Here is a 14,001-nt window from a genome sequence, read left to right on the forward strand (position 1 = left end):
CGCGGGCCCCTACCTCAGGGGGAGGACAGGGATACCGGGGAGAAGGAGGCGGCCCCCGCGCTGAACAGTGGATGCACGGCCACCAGGGGCCGCCACAGGACAAGGGGCAAGGCTGCCCTCCTTCCCTCGCTGCTCACAGACTAAAGTCTGGACTCGGCTTCTGATCGTGAGAGGAGGGCACAGGAAACTTTATTTTGATGATGAATCACCAGCCCCCGCACAGTTAATTTTCACTCGTGCAAGCTTTACTGCCCACACCCCACACGGGCTCGCTGGCCCAGGCTTCTGGGGCCTGCGGTCATCTGGGAGGCGGCTTTCAGCGCCTTTCTTGCGGTGCTTCTTGGAGCCAAATTTGCTAGGCTGCCGTGACTGCGGTGCTGGGTCAGAAGCCTAGTCAGCCCATCAGCCCGTCTTTCATTCTTTAAGCCAAAGAAGCTGCCAACACCATCAAGTGGTGGAGCAAGGGGACCTACAGGGAGAGGTCGAGGCCCGGGACGGCCTGGAAGAGGAGTAGAGGAAGGTGGAGCGAATGGTCCATCCAGGTGGGAGCTGGCTGGGCGAGTGGCCACGCATGTGCGCCTGCATGGAGGCCAGGCTGGGGCAGCCGGCCCGGCACAGAGGGCAGCGGTAGGGTGCGGCCCCATGCGTGCGCAGGTGCTTGGTCATGGCTGAGAAGTCCCGGGAGCGCTGGGGGCAGAGGCTACAGGAGAAGGGCTTCTCTCCTAGGGCAGGTGGAAGGGGAGGCCAGTGAAAGAAAGAAGGGGATGAAGGCTGGCCTAGGGACGGATCTGGGCGACTGGGCAAGGGAATTGTGTGGGAGCCAAGCACGCAGAGAAGAACTCAGGAGCAAACAGACCGGAGTTTGGAAAGGAGCAGATAATTCGCACTGGGCAGGGAGCCCCTACCTGTGTGGACTCGGTAGTGCGTCTCCATCTGATGCTTGAGTGAGAACCTTTTTCCACAGACAGAACAAGAATGGGGCCTGGACCGAGCAGGTGGGGGTGGGGGAGGTTGTTGGCGTGATGGGCCTGCTGTACTCACATGACCCACACAGGTGGCAAGTGGACCTGTGGGGACAGAGAAAGCAAAGGTGGGCAGGACTGGGAATCTGAGAGCTGGACTACTGGTACTCCCAGACCTCAGGAACTACAGTGGGGCTGAGGCAAAAGAGCCCTCACCCTACTCACCTGTGTGCCTCTGATCAGACTCTTCCATCTCCCCAGGGCTGAGTTTTGTGGGGCACTGGGGGAGGGAACCTGGAGAGGGCAGAGTGAAGTAGGTTCCCTACTCAAGCTGGACTCCTGGAGTCCCAGACTCAGGAAAGAGACCAGAATTTGTACAGGGCACTGAGGGGCTTACCTGGGGCAGGACTGGAGGAGCCCAACTGGTTCTGGTTCCAGAGACCTTTCTCGAGGTTCAGGGACAGTGGGATCCTGGGGATACGGTGGGGAAGAGTTAACCTTGGCAAAACCTGGGATCCTGGCCAGACCCTTCCTGGAGAGGGAGATGTCATGAGTCCTCCTCAGAGGCTGGGCTTTGACTTCCCCTGTGATGGAAGCTTCTTGTCCTATCACCAGCTCAGGAAATGTATAGTAGAGATTAGAGATGTGGTGCCCTCCTACCCACTGCTGCCTATCCTGAGCCACTCCCTCCCAGCCAAGGAGGTCTTCCGTTAGGCTCTTTACTCACCTCTGGTCCTGTGGCCAGACCTCCTGCCAGGCTCCAGTGATGGCGGTGCTATGGGAGAAGGGAGTGCCGTATCTGGGTGGCAACAGCAGGATGCTCCACAGGGCAGGCTGGCCCTCCCCCAACCAAGGGGCCTCAGCCCACCAGGGCCTAGGAACGACGCTGCTTTGGAGGCAACCTGGTGGGGGGAAGGGGCCAGGGAACTCCCGCAGACTTTCCTCAGAGCCCCCTGGACTCTCCGTCACCCACATAATTACTTCTTGTTTTCCATCTGTTCCACCATGGCCAGCAGGGGATTGCTTGAATTTCTCCTTTGATCTCATCTGCTCCCTCGAACCCTCCTGCATTGCCTCTGCTCTCTCCGGCCTCTCTCTTTGTGGCCTTTGCTCATGCAGTGCCTCTTGTTCTCTCCAACCAGCTCTAACAAATTTCTCTGGTCTCTGATTTCCATGTCCCTCCAATCCTCTCTCAGAACCCCTTATAGGTTTCTCTGGCTCCTCCTGATGTTCCTTGAGTCCTGTACCCAGTTCTCTAGCCCTGTCCTGTCGAGCTCTCCTGCATGCCTCTTCCAGGGACTGCACCCCCAAAGTTCTGGCTGCTTCCTCAAGGGGTCCCAGTTCCCCAGGTTGCAGCTCTACACTCTCCCCATAAACAAAGTACAGAAGCTGGGCAAAGGTAGAAGGGCTGATGCCTTTGACCAGAGCCCAGCGGCCCCTGCGGCCCAGCTGCTGGCTCACGCCTGCCAGCACCAGGCTGTGGGCAGGGAATTCTTGGCTCCCCACAGTGATCAAGGTATCACATAGTGCTGGCCGGAGCCTGGCTGCTAGCCGTACCAGTCGATCAGAGCAATAGGGGCTAGGCAGTCTTGTCGGGCACAGGGGCATTGTGCCTTGCCTGGGTACCAATCTCAGAAGATCTGAAAGAAAGGCCATAGTGTGGGGTCCATGGGGAGGGGAGGGAGGAACAGCATATTCTCAAGCCTGTGGAGGTGAGGGGAGAAAGAATGAGTTGCTGGTTCAGAGCTCTCTCTGTCCCGAATGGAACAAATAAACTAACCCAAAAGAGGACCTGAGCTTATCCAGAATCATAACGGAGCTGAGGGTGGAGGTGTCAGGAGAATGGAAATTAGACCATATTCAGGACTTAGAGAGTAAGGACCAGGCAGTTAACGACCACATCAAATAGTGAGTTTAAGGCTAGTATAGATGGGTCCCGCCAGTCTCTGACTTAAAAGAGAGCAGACGCTGATACTTCTGCTATTCTAAGCTCTTCTGCAGGGAAAGACCTTGGAGTGCGCCAGGCTTTCTTCTTTCCAAAGAAATCGCCATAAGACCCCCGTCAGCCCTGGCAGTTAGGGACAGAACAAGACAGAGCTTCATGGGACAGTTGAGGAAGCTAGTGCCACCTCCACCCCCACCCTATCACATGGAGCTGAGTAGTTTTGAGAGGCAGAAAGGGCAGTAAGACTGAGGTCATGGGTGCAGGAGGGCATGCTCTAAGACACCAATTGGTTATCTCCCTACGGCTGAAACTTCTAGAACATGTCTTCAGAGGAGGACCTAGAAGAAAATCTCATCCAGTGGGTTGAGAGAGCAGGTGCAGAAGCCACAGAAGAGAATGCTCCCAACTCAAGGACAGGGAGAGATTTTGGAGGAGGTTTTGACCCCTTAGGAAGCATGGAAAAAGGAAAATGGGAACTGTAGAAGGGGAGGCTATTTTCTCTCCAGATTAGGATAAGGAGGTGGTTTAATTTTGTTTTTCATAAGCCAAGAGTAAAGAATAGAAAGAGCCAACAAGGCAGAAATTTATCACACATCATAACTACCACAACTGCTTTTAAGAAGAGACCTGGGAACCCAGATATTAACAGACAGCCCTAAGTGTTTCAGTGCCCAGCAGGCATATTCCTCAGTGTGGGCTCACCATGAATAAGGACCCTCGGGGGGAGGATTACTACTTGGATACCTCAGGAAGAAGGCTACAGGCTGGCAGGAAGTGGATAGAAAAAGGGGTATAATGGGAGGAAAGTCTCAGCTGGGGAGAAGCAACCACTCACCGGTTGTAGCTTCCTCCTGGACACCGCATGCTCTGAACTGCTGTTGGGGCTCCTGGGTGCCCCCCCCCACCCAGAGCTAGCCCCGCCCCTGACCTCACAGTCTTCCATTGGGTGTCCCAAGTATCACTCTGCCACAGTCCCCCGAGGGGGTGTGGTCTTATACCCCTGGCTCTGCTTTACCCCTCCAGGAGAGACCACCTCTACTTCCAGATTCAAGATATTCAGCTCCCTTCCTGCCTCCTTATTTCATTTGTGAACTTCTAGAGTCAAAGAAGTTCATATGAGGGGGTGCCAGGCTGGTTCAGTTTGTAAAGCATGCAACTCTTAATCTCAAGGTTGTAGGTTCAAGTCCCATGCTGGGTGTAGAAATTACTTAAAAAAAAAAAAATCAAGGGATGCCTGGGTGGCTCAGTCAGTTAAGCATCTTCCTTCAGCTCAGGTCATGATCTTGGGGTCCTGGGATGGATCCCCGTGTCTGGCTCCCTGCTTAGTGGGGAGTCTGCTTCTCCCTCTCCCTCTGCCCTTACCCCCCTCCCCAACTCTCACCCCCACTCATGCACATGCGCTCTCTCTCTCTCAAAAAATTAAAATCTTAAGAAAAAATAAAAATCTTTTTAAGAAAAGTTCATCTCACAACAAGAACCTTGGAATAATCAGACCTGCATTTGAGTCTCATTTCTGCATTTATTAGTTGAGACACACTGGGACAAGTCACCTCTCTGAGCCTCAGTTACCTCATCCATGAAATTAGGATAACCTTTGCTTACCTCATTTGGAGGTGAGGGTGAAGATGAAACGACATGATGAATGTGAAAGTGGTTTGTCAGTACATAGCATTGTTCAAAAAATATTAGTTCTGAGATGTGTCAGAGCTCTAGCAGCTGGAAGCTGTTTCTATTACCCCAGAAGTAAAAGGGACTGAAACATCTGGATTCCAAGGAGAGAGTGAAGGAGGGCCAAAAGCATGCCTTGTCCTTCCTCTCCCTGATTTAGTACTAGGAAGCCTTAACTGCTCTGTGGAAATGACCCCTATCATCTGGGCCACCACAGGGGACTGAATGTACAAGTGACTCAGATTCTCCCATTAAGCTCTGAAGGGGGCAACCCCAGGAAGGGCCTGCGGTGGTCTTGGAAGAGAAAACTCCCTTTTCTTGGGTTGATGACAAATGACATTTCTCTGAAATCAGGACTCCGGGGTTTCTTTCACTTCCTGCCAAAAGCATCAAGCTCTCAGGAGATTTCCCCCGTGTTCACACTTTAGCGCTGGTTAACCTGGGGAAAGGAGGAGGTCTGAGAGACTCAAATTTCTTTTTCTGGTTTTTATTATTCCATAATCCCTCATCCTTTGGCAGATTTTTCATTCATTCAACAAGTGCCGAGAAATCATTTATGATATGTTCCTGGTATATCATGTATGCCCAGTAAATAACAGGAAGGTAAATCAGGCTGTGGTAGACTGTTCTGGTGACCTGACCCAGTCTGGTTCACCATAGACTTTTCCCTCAGATCCTAGTGCCCTCCTAGACCCAAATATTATGTCTCTAACTCCCATTTCTTCCTTTGGCCCCAGGACCCCAAAATGTTGACAGCCTTCTACTTTCTCCTTCCAGACCAAACATGCCTTCCCTCTACCTCTCATTCTAGCTTGGGTATAGGCAGATGTTAACCCTTCCTAGATCAGACAGGGTGTGCCAATGGGTGGGGCTGGTGGAGGGGCAATAATAGGGTGGGGAGAGGGGAAGATGAGTCAAACTGAAAGGGAAAATGCAAATGGACAGGCTGTATTCATGTGCTACTCTGAACGTTAAATATTTTCCATTTCTGAGCTTTCTAACTCCTTGTACCACCACACCCAGGGACTCACAAGGCACTCATATAAAAGACACTTGGCCTTGGGGCACCTGGGTGGCTCAGTGGTTGAGCAGCTGCCTTTGGCTCAGGGTGTGATCCCGGGGTCCTGAGATTGAGTCCCACATAGGGCTCCCCAGAGGGAGCCTGCTTTTCCCTCTGTGTCTTTCATGAATAGATATATAAAATCTTAAAAACAAAAGAACAAAAAAAGACACTTGGCCTGGACATATAAAAGCACCGATCCCTGATACGTATGTATACAGAGAAAAAGACCCTTTCTTCAACACAGTAATACAGTCCCTGAGGATATGGAATAAGTGGGGAAAGCCATGAAAGAGAAACCCAAGTGTAAAAGAAAAGGTACAGGGGTCTAGAAGACAACATCATCACTCAGTAGCCTTGCCTCCCAGCCCCACTTCAGTGCCTGTGACTCAGCTCCCCCACTGGTATGATTTGCTCATTGATGATCAAGAATGTTGGAAAGTGAGCACCTAGGTGATTCAGTCAGTTAATTGTCTGCCTTTGGCTCAGGTCATGATCTTGAGGTCCTAGGATTGAGTCCCGCCTCGGGCTCCCTGCTCAGGGGAGACTGCTTCTCCCTCTCCCTCTGCCCTTCCCCTCTGCTCGTGCTCCCTTTCAAATAAATAAAAAATCTTAAAAAAAAAATGTTGGAAACTGTGCTCAAAGGGCAGCATCCTCTGTAAGCCAAGTGTAGTTACAGGAAGAGTCTGCAGGCTTTCAGGAAACCTAACAGGGAGGAGAAAGGGCAAGGGACTCCCCATTCAGTGAACAAAAGCTCCCAAGAATAGGAAACCCTATTTTTGCCTCCTACCTAGTGTCTACCTCACCTAAGGATATTGTTTTAGAGACTGCTTCTTTAGAGGTTCCTCCAGGGCCATCTATCCCTCAGCCCTTAGGCTGGTGACACTGTAGGCCCTTCTCTCTCCCTACATTCTTGACTACATAGTTCAAGCCATCTTGCATTCAGCAGTGACAGCAGAAGTACAAGCAAGTAGCACTTTGACTTGGAAGGGTAGGGACACTGTAACTCTTTTCTATTCCTGAGAAGTCCCCCATCACAGTCTCAAAAACCTTGTCCACCTTCTACTTCCCAGGCTGACTGTAGGAATCACCTGCAGTTGTCTCCTGGGGTGGACTCAGGAAACCATTGATTCTGAGGACACAAACCTGCATCTTGGGAAGGTAGAGTGGATAGGAAAGACTAGATAGGGCATACCTGGAAGAAAGTATGTGGGAAAAAGAGTTGACTTTTGCCCCTCATTCCTAATACTCATATTACTGAATAAAGTTTAATGTCTGGTATTTTTTATTCTCATAGGCTTGACCAGAGCTCCTTCATATGCCCCTGCAGGTACAACTCAGCTTGATATAAAAATGTCAACGCAGCAATACAATTATGGATTCTCCTTAAATATAATTAAAACTAAGCCACAGAATAGGCTGATTAGCGGGGTGATTATTTGTTTTATGACAAATGTTCTCCCTTTATCTCACTTATTTCAGATACTACTTCCAAAGTCAAGTTTAAAAAGATTCAATTTAGAAAAATTATATGAACTTTCCACTTTTTTCAGGAATGCATCTCTTTCTTCAAATCAAAGTGGTTAAAGTCCCCACAGCATTTTATAATGCAGATGAAGACCAATTATCCAAATCTTACCTAAACTTTCAAATGCCCACTCTTTCTAGTGAAGTACATCCAACACATACCGATACATACCACGGAGTAAATTAGTTTCTTTCTTCCCCTCAATCTGTATTTCATATAACTTAAGAACCAGTGTAATTATAGCCAGGTGAGCTGCAGCTAGGTCATAGAGACCCTATCATAGCATATCTTTTGTGGATGAAGTGGAAAAAGAACTAGACTAGAAGTAAAACAATTTAGGTTCCACTACATCCTCTCTGTGGGTGGCCTTTCTTTTCAGTCCTAATACGGGGCTAACTCTTCTAAGATCCTCAATTTCCTCACAGGGACTGCTTTCAAGAGCAATACTGAATGCCAATATTGTGTTAAACCTGCTCTGACCCCCTCTGGCTGTGGTCCCCCCTTGGGCCAAGGATCCCAAGAGCATCGAGGAAGGGCCCACTGGGAACATGTATCCCCCAGTTCTAGGCCATGCTCTGGGAACTTGGAACCCTGGACTTCCTCACCCAAATGGCCTCCTTCCAGGACAGCCCTCAACCCTGGGTCTATATTCAGGAGGGTGAACTGTGAAACAGATACACACACCCCAGGCCCTAGTTGTGTGTGAGGAACAGGTAGACTGAGCTCAGACATGCAGACTAATCTATGAGATGCCTTGAAATGTGCACCAACACCAGGTGTGGGAAGAAAAGGGGAAATTTTCATTTTTAGTCTTGCCTCAGCCCCATGAATAATACAGGAACCAGCTTTATTCCAATGGCTCTTAACATAGGTTAAGGGGATCACCATCCCTTTTAAAATTGTAAGCCACAGAATCAACTCTTTACATCAGAAAATTGTGGATACTCATACAAGGGATTCACAGGCTGGAGTCAGTCCTTGGACAGGTTAGATACTCCTTGTTTATCCTTGTGGCTGCTTTGCATGCCCCCCCCCCCAAATACAACATGCATATAGTTTTTCTTGTGATTTCCAGGAGCTCCAAAACCCTTAAATCCACTCATAGACCACTCCCCCTTGCACCCCCCTACCCAAGGTTTAAGAATTCTGGGTGTACATGAAAACACTCTGAAAGCTTCAATACCACGTAGAACTTGTCCAGCTGAGTGAAATTAGATATCAACACCCTGTCCCATAAGAATTAAAAAAAAAATCTTCCGTAATGACAAGCTGGGTGATTTCCTAAGGAGCAGGAAATCTCACACACCTCTTCCTGTGCTCTAGGACAAGATCCATCTTCCCTATGCATCTGGCTCCATTCTTACACAGGAAATCTCACACACCTCTTCCTGTGCTCTAGGACAAGATCCATCTTCCCTATGCATCTGGCTCCATTCTTACAGCCTGGTATCTTCTGAGAATGACCAGGGTTTCAGAAAGAGCAGACCAAAAGGCCCTAATATGACCCAATCCTGGTTTTTTTTAGAGCCACACGGCAATAATATTTCATGGAGGGCAAACAACCTGAGATTCAGAAACTCCCTCCTCAAGAACCTCCAGAAGACCTTGGGCCTAACCTCCTGGCCAAGTTGTCTATCCTGGACCTGATAGTGGAAAATCTGCACCTCAACCTAGAGTCCAGCGACCCCCAAAACCTTGCAGCTGCATGTTCTTAGCACAGCCTGGGTGCAATGGCTGTTGACAACTGCCCATTGGACTTCCAATCTCGACAACTCTCTCAGCCCAGGCTGGATCCAAAGACCCCAGAAAATCTCCCAAGAGCACACTAGTTTCATCTTTTGGCCAGTAATGCCCCGCCCCCCCCCCCCCATAACCTCTGGAGAGTCACAGGCCTCCCCTTCCAGTCACCACATCCAGACTCAGGCCAGAGACCTCAGGCAACCTGTCACCGATCAGAGGCCATACCTCACCGCCAACGAAGCCACGCAGAGCTCCAAGGGCCTCCCACGGCCACACAATACACTTCCAAATCAAGTCAGCCTCAGGGACTGTGGACCAACCCAGGGCATGTTGGCCTCTGCCCCAGCCCGGGTCCAAAGGTGCCTGCCCAGGAGGCCCCACTGCCATCCTCGCCAGGACAAAGGGAGTCCCCGGGGACTAGAGTCCTCAACTCTCGCTTCTCAACCCTCACGACGACCGCTCCGGCCCTCCCACCCCAGCTTGGCTTGGGCCAGTCCCAGGCCTGAAGAAGCGTAAGAGAAACCATGGCACTCACCGACTCGGGCCCTGTGCCTCCTCCCACAGTCACATACACCGAGGGCGGCTCTAGCTCGAGTGGCCGTTGGGGAGCGGCGAGTGGGGAGCGGCGCGAGGCCCGGAGCTCGAGGCCCTGCGCGTGCACAGCTCGCGGGTCGCGCCTGGTTTCCGCCGCGGACGCCGATTGGCTGCCGCCGGCCGCCTCCTGCTGAGCATGCCCAGCATCCTCGGAGGCACCTCGGACAGCTCCCCGTGCTCCGCCCCCGCCCCGCTCCCCCCGCCGATTGGCTGCGGAGCTCCCTCCCGCCCCCCTGGCTCTGCCGAGGGGCGGGGCCTTGAGTCCGATGGGGATGGGTCGGTGGGCTTGGGTTTCAGGTCTCTGAGGCGGAGGTCTCACCCTCCAGCCTGTCCCCTCCCCTGCTGAGCGGCTGCGGAGTTTGCCCCTTCCCACCCTCTCTCTGGAAAGACTTGGCCCGGAACCTCCTTGGCCTCAATAGTCTTGGAAGCTGCCTCCGCAAGGGCTCAGGATTCAACGGCCTTCTTGCTTCTGTCTTGGCACCCTGACGAGCTCTGTTACACACCCTCTCACCTCTCTCTCAACCCCTGACAGTCTATGCAGTGTGTGTCTGTGATTGGTCGGGAGGCCCTCGAGAGTCGGCCAGGCTTCGGGGTGCCTGTGGGCAGCTCCCCTTTCCCGCCTCTTGTCCTGCCCACCACTGATTGGTTGCAGAACGCACCCCGCCTCACCTGGAAGTATGCGGGGACGAGGGAGGCGCAAGAGGGGGCAGTGCCTTGACCCGCGATTGGTCTAGATGCTCGCGCTTCAAATGCTCATTGCCTGTCAGCTGAGCCAGGGATAACTGCGTACTTCACGTACTAGCCACCCCCCCCCGCCACACACACACACACACACACACACACACACACACACACACACACACACGTGGAGAGGATGGCCCATTGCTCCGCCCCGCCATGAACCGGCCAGGGCTAAGAGCTCAGCCAGCTGGCTTCCCATTCATGCCGGGTTTGGTGCGGACAGGCGGCGAGCTCGCGGCGCGCGGGGCAGGGAGCAGCCCCCGAGCCGGGCTGCGGCGGCGCTGCTGATTGGCTGGCCGCTCTCTCTTCCAAGGGCTTTGGGTTCGCGCTCGGACACAACCAATGAGGAGCGAGGGCGCTTTAAGGAGGCGGGCGTTGCTCGACCGCTTCCACTTCTGATTGGCCCAGGGGCTTGCTTGATTGATCCGAAGGCCGGGAGGCGGGAGCCCAGGCCAACGGCTTCAAGCGGCGGTTGGCTTTCGCTCCCTGCGCTTCAAGCGGCTCAGCTCCGGGGCTTGCTGGAGTGTTTTCTGGCGCCCACCACCCCGCAGCTAGCTGAGGAGCTGGAGACGAAGGACGGGCGCTGGGGGACCCTCCAGAGGGGGGCCTGGGACAGCAGGTGCAGACGAAAGTCGGGACGGAGACTGGCCAGCCGGTGGGAGCAAACCCCTCCAGAAGCAGGAGCAGGCAGGCGGGTGCTGTGGCAATCGTAACCAGAGCTCCCGCTCCCGAACCCTTCCGCTGGGCCTCCTTGTGTGCACCATCTCCTTGGCTCCTTCTGGAACCCAGCGAGGGAGCCGATTCCCCGCTGGTTAACGCCCGAGGCTGACTTGTCTCACGTCCTGGCGGGAACAGGCGTTGCTGGGGCTCTGATGAAGGAGGGTTGATCTTGCGGGTGTGGGGTGGGGCCTGATGTGATCACGTGGCCCTGGTTTACCTCATCTACAAATGAGGGGTTTTTTTGGGGGGGGGGGTGTTTTGGACTTGAATCTGATCCTGAAGGCTTCCCTCCGTGCATATTTTCAAGACCTCAAACTTTTTTGGGCAAATGCATTTGCATTCCAGAAAAGGGTATTTTTTAAAATTATCCTCATCAGATCTTTGCCACTTATTGGCCACTTACACTGAACCAGGCCAGTTTTAAGTGCTTTGCATGCATCATCTAATGGAATTCTTATAACCAGCCCTATTGGACACTTAACTGCGATTATCCTCACTTCACAGATAAACGAATTGAGTTTGGGAGAAGAAATTGATTTCCCTTAAATCTCACCAGGAGTAATTGTCAGAGCTGGAATTTGAGCCAGGCCTGCTGCCGCCTGACTCCAGAGCCTAAGCTCCTAACTCTTGGTATATACTGCCCCCCATCCTAACAGCTATAGGATCCAGAGTGTGGGCACACATGGTCCTGGGAAATCCTCATAGCCATTCCAGGAATATGAATGGTGACAACACCCGTTGGAGCAGACGACCAAGTCTCATAGAGCAGAAGACACTCAGCTCACATAGCTGGTCTGTGACTAAGAATATCACATAAATTGAATCTGAACTCACATTCTTAATCAACACTAGTCTCTTCCCATTTGACAGAGAAACAGGTCCTGAGGAGAAATCAGAGCTGGAATTCAGACCCAGGTCTATCAGAAGCCCCCACCCACCCACCCACACCGGAACCATGTTGCCTCCAGGAAGTAATTGTCTAGTAGATCCTGGGCTGGGTCAGGTGGGGAGTCCTCTCACCCAGCCAACCCTGTCTACAAACAATGACTTCATCTGGTCCCAACTTTGGCTCTAAAGGTGGTTGGGAGTGTATTTCACAGCCCCAGAACTTTGGGGGCCTTTTCACTTAAAAGCTCTAATCAATGCTACAATTTACTGAGCCATTTTTATGACCCAGACAAGGTGGTAGGCATTCTGTATGCATCATCTCACTGAATCCCTATAGTAATTCTAGAACATAGGGACTGTTACTGTCCCTATTTTACAGGTGAGGAAACTGAGACCCAGGGAAGGATGTAACATTCCTACGTTTACCAAGCTGAAAGGTGGAACCTTGATGGGAACTCAGAGAACCTGACTGTAGAGCCCTCAAATCTAACTATCTAGCATGTGCAAGCATAAAAAGGTGGAGTGAGCCAGGTGGAGTCTGGGCTCTGGCAAGATGGACTAGAAGGGTTGTCTGCTTGGTTCCAGGGGTTGGACTGTAAGATTAGAGGAGTCAAATGTCTGAAGGGAGTAGAGAAATGACTATTGCTTGTTGAGCAATGCTCCCCCCACCCCCGCCCCTAGTGCCAGACACTGTGTTAACTAAGCTACAATATATGTTGAGAAGCAGGGAGCTTTGTGGTTTCTTAACCGCACTAGACCCAAACTGCCTGGATTCCTATCCTGGCCCTGCTGCTTTCTAGTGTGAGACCTTTAGCAAGTTACTTAACCTCTCTTGGCCTCAATGTCTTCATCTGTAAAACGGGGGAAATGACAGTAAACACATTTCAGGACTATTGAGCGGATTCATAGAACAGTAGCATGCTACTCTTTTTGTCTCCAGTGCCCTGAAACTGAACTGCTTTCATGCAATCACCATCACTCCTTCTTGACTTTGGCATAAACACTGAAAATTAAGGCTGTTATTTGCAATGGAAAATTCTGGGCAAGGTGTGTTCCAAAAGAGATAGCAAGTGCAAAGGTTCTGAGACAGGCATGGACTTAATATGTTTGAGATACAGCAAGTAGTCTGGCTAGAGCTAAGCAGATGACTAAGACTCAGGAGCGCAGTTCAACTGCACAGGTGTTCAGAACAGATGTAAAAATGATCCTGTACTTTATGCTTGTTAGAGCATAAAAGACTTTCCCTCAAGCTTTGATCTCTGGAGAAACACAAGGCCATGATTACTTTTGAGGTTTCGGTATCCAAAGTTGCTCAGGAATTTAGAGATGAAGCTTAGAACTCAAGCCTTCTTGGGGTGCCTGGGTAGCTCAGTGGTTGAGCGTCTGTCTTTGGCTCAGGGTGTGATCCTGGAGTCCTGGGATCAAGTCCCACATCGGGCTCCCCAATGGGAGCCTGGTTCTACCTTGCCTATGTCTCTGCCTCTCTGTGTCTCTCATGAATAAATAACTCTTAAAAAACAACAACCTTCAAGCCTTCTTGCTATCCATCCAGGGCTTGTATGTGGGGATCAGGAGACTTGCATTCACTCAAATATTTACTAAACTCTTGACAGCATATGCCAACTGTGCTGAGCCCTGGAGAAGACTCAGCCCCTTTGAAATCTTTAGATTCAAAGATGTAACCTTCTAGAAAGGAATTAGATCTCAAAACATATCCTTCCAAAAAAAAAAAATATCCTTCCAGAACCAAGTGAAAAATATAGCAACTAAAGCCCAGAAGGAGCACTTAAACCTGGGGTGGGAAAGGAAGAAAAGTGAACAAAGACTTTCCAGAGAAGGTAGTGGCACCTGAGTATATATTTTTGGGGTACCTGTTATGTGCTAGGCACGGTTCTTGGTACAAAGTATATGCTGGCAAGCAAGAAGAGACCAAATGTATGTGTGCTTGGGCTGCTGTAACAAAATTCTGTAGATGGCATAGTTTAAACAACAGACATTTATTTCTCATGGTTCTGGAGGCTGGAAGCCCAAGATCAAATGGCCAGCAGAGGATTTACCCCAAAGATACAGATTCAGTGAAACGCCGGGACACCTGCACCCCGATGTTTCTAGCAGCAATGTCCACAATAGCCAAACTGTGGAAGGAGCCTCGGTG

General features: G+C 51.2%; 1 protein-coding gene and 1 long non-coding RNA gene across 19 annotated transcripts; one reads left to right on the forward strand and one right to left on the reverse strand.

Moving 5' to 3' along the window:
- Window positions 1-158: 158 nt before the first annotated feature.
- On the reverse strand, window positions 159-9,557 carry ZBTB32 (zinc finger and BTB domain containing 32). Of its 18 annotated transcripts, XM_077854528.1 has the most exons (7): window positions 9,439-9,547; window positions 4,510-5,014; window positions 1,690-1,737; window positions 1,360-1,433; window positions 1,188-1,256; window positions 906-1,067; window positions 159-722 (listed from the first exon to the last, which is right to left on the reverse strand). In XM_077854528.1, exons 2-7 carry the CDS (start codon window positions 4,542-4,544, stop codon window positions 448-450), a joined length of 663 nt encoding a protein of 220 aa, XP_077710654.1. In that variant the 5' UTR covers window positions 4,545-5,014; window positions 9,439-9,547; the 3' UTR covers window positions 159-447. The 18 variants fall into 18 exon arrangements, with proteins under 18 accessions (XP_077710654.1, XP_077710699.1, XP_077710707.1 ...); XM_077854573.1 differs by lacking the exon at window positions 4,510-5,014 and having other exon boundaries at window positions 1,188-1,284; window positions 9,439-9,557; XM_077854581.1 differs by lacking the exon at window positions 4,510-5,014 and having other exon boundaries at window positions 1,188-1,284; window positions 1,360-1,494; window positions 9,439-9,557.
- A 171-nt stretch (window positions 9,558-9,728) lies between these two features.
- On the forward strand, window positions 9,729-13,617 carry LOC144287187 (uncharacterized). Its single transcript, XR_013355056.1, has 2 exons — window positions 9,729-10,857; window positions 11,463-13,617. It is a non-coding gene; the product is annotated as an uncharacterized LOC144287187 (long non-coding RNA).
- Window positions 13,618-14,001: the final 384 nt, after the last annotated feature.

The sequence above is a fragment of the Canis aureus genome, chromosome 1 (genome assembly GCF_053574225.1).
Source record: "Canis aureus isolate CA01 chromosome 1, VMU_Caureus_v.1.0, whole genome shotgun sequence".
NCBI classification, from domain to species: Eukaryota; Metazoa; Chordata; class Mammalia; order Carnivora; family Canidae; genus Canis; species Canis aureus.

Bases quoted from the DNA above. Each gene is read 5' to 3' on its own strand.
- ZBTB32 (XM_077854475.1), bottom strand. From the start codon at position 2,618: ATGGCCTTTCTTTCAGATCTTCTGAGATTGGTACCCAGGCAAGGCACA. The intron at 1,257-1,359 runs GTAAGCCCCTCA...TGCCCTCTCCAG, and splicing joins CTCCTCCAGTCCTGCCCCAG to GTTCCCTCCCCCAGTGCCCC. The intron at 723-905 runs GTAGGGGCTCCC...CACCTGCCCTAG, and splicing joins GCACTACCGAGTCCACACAG to GAGAGAAGCCCTTCTCCTGT.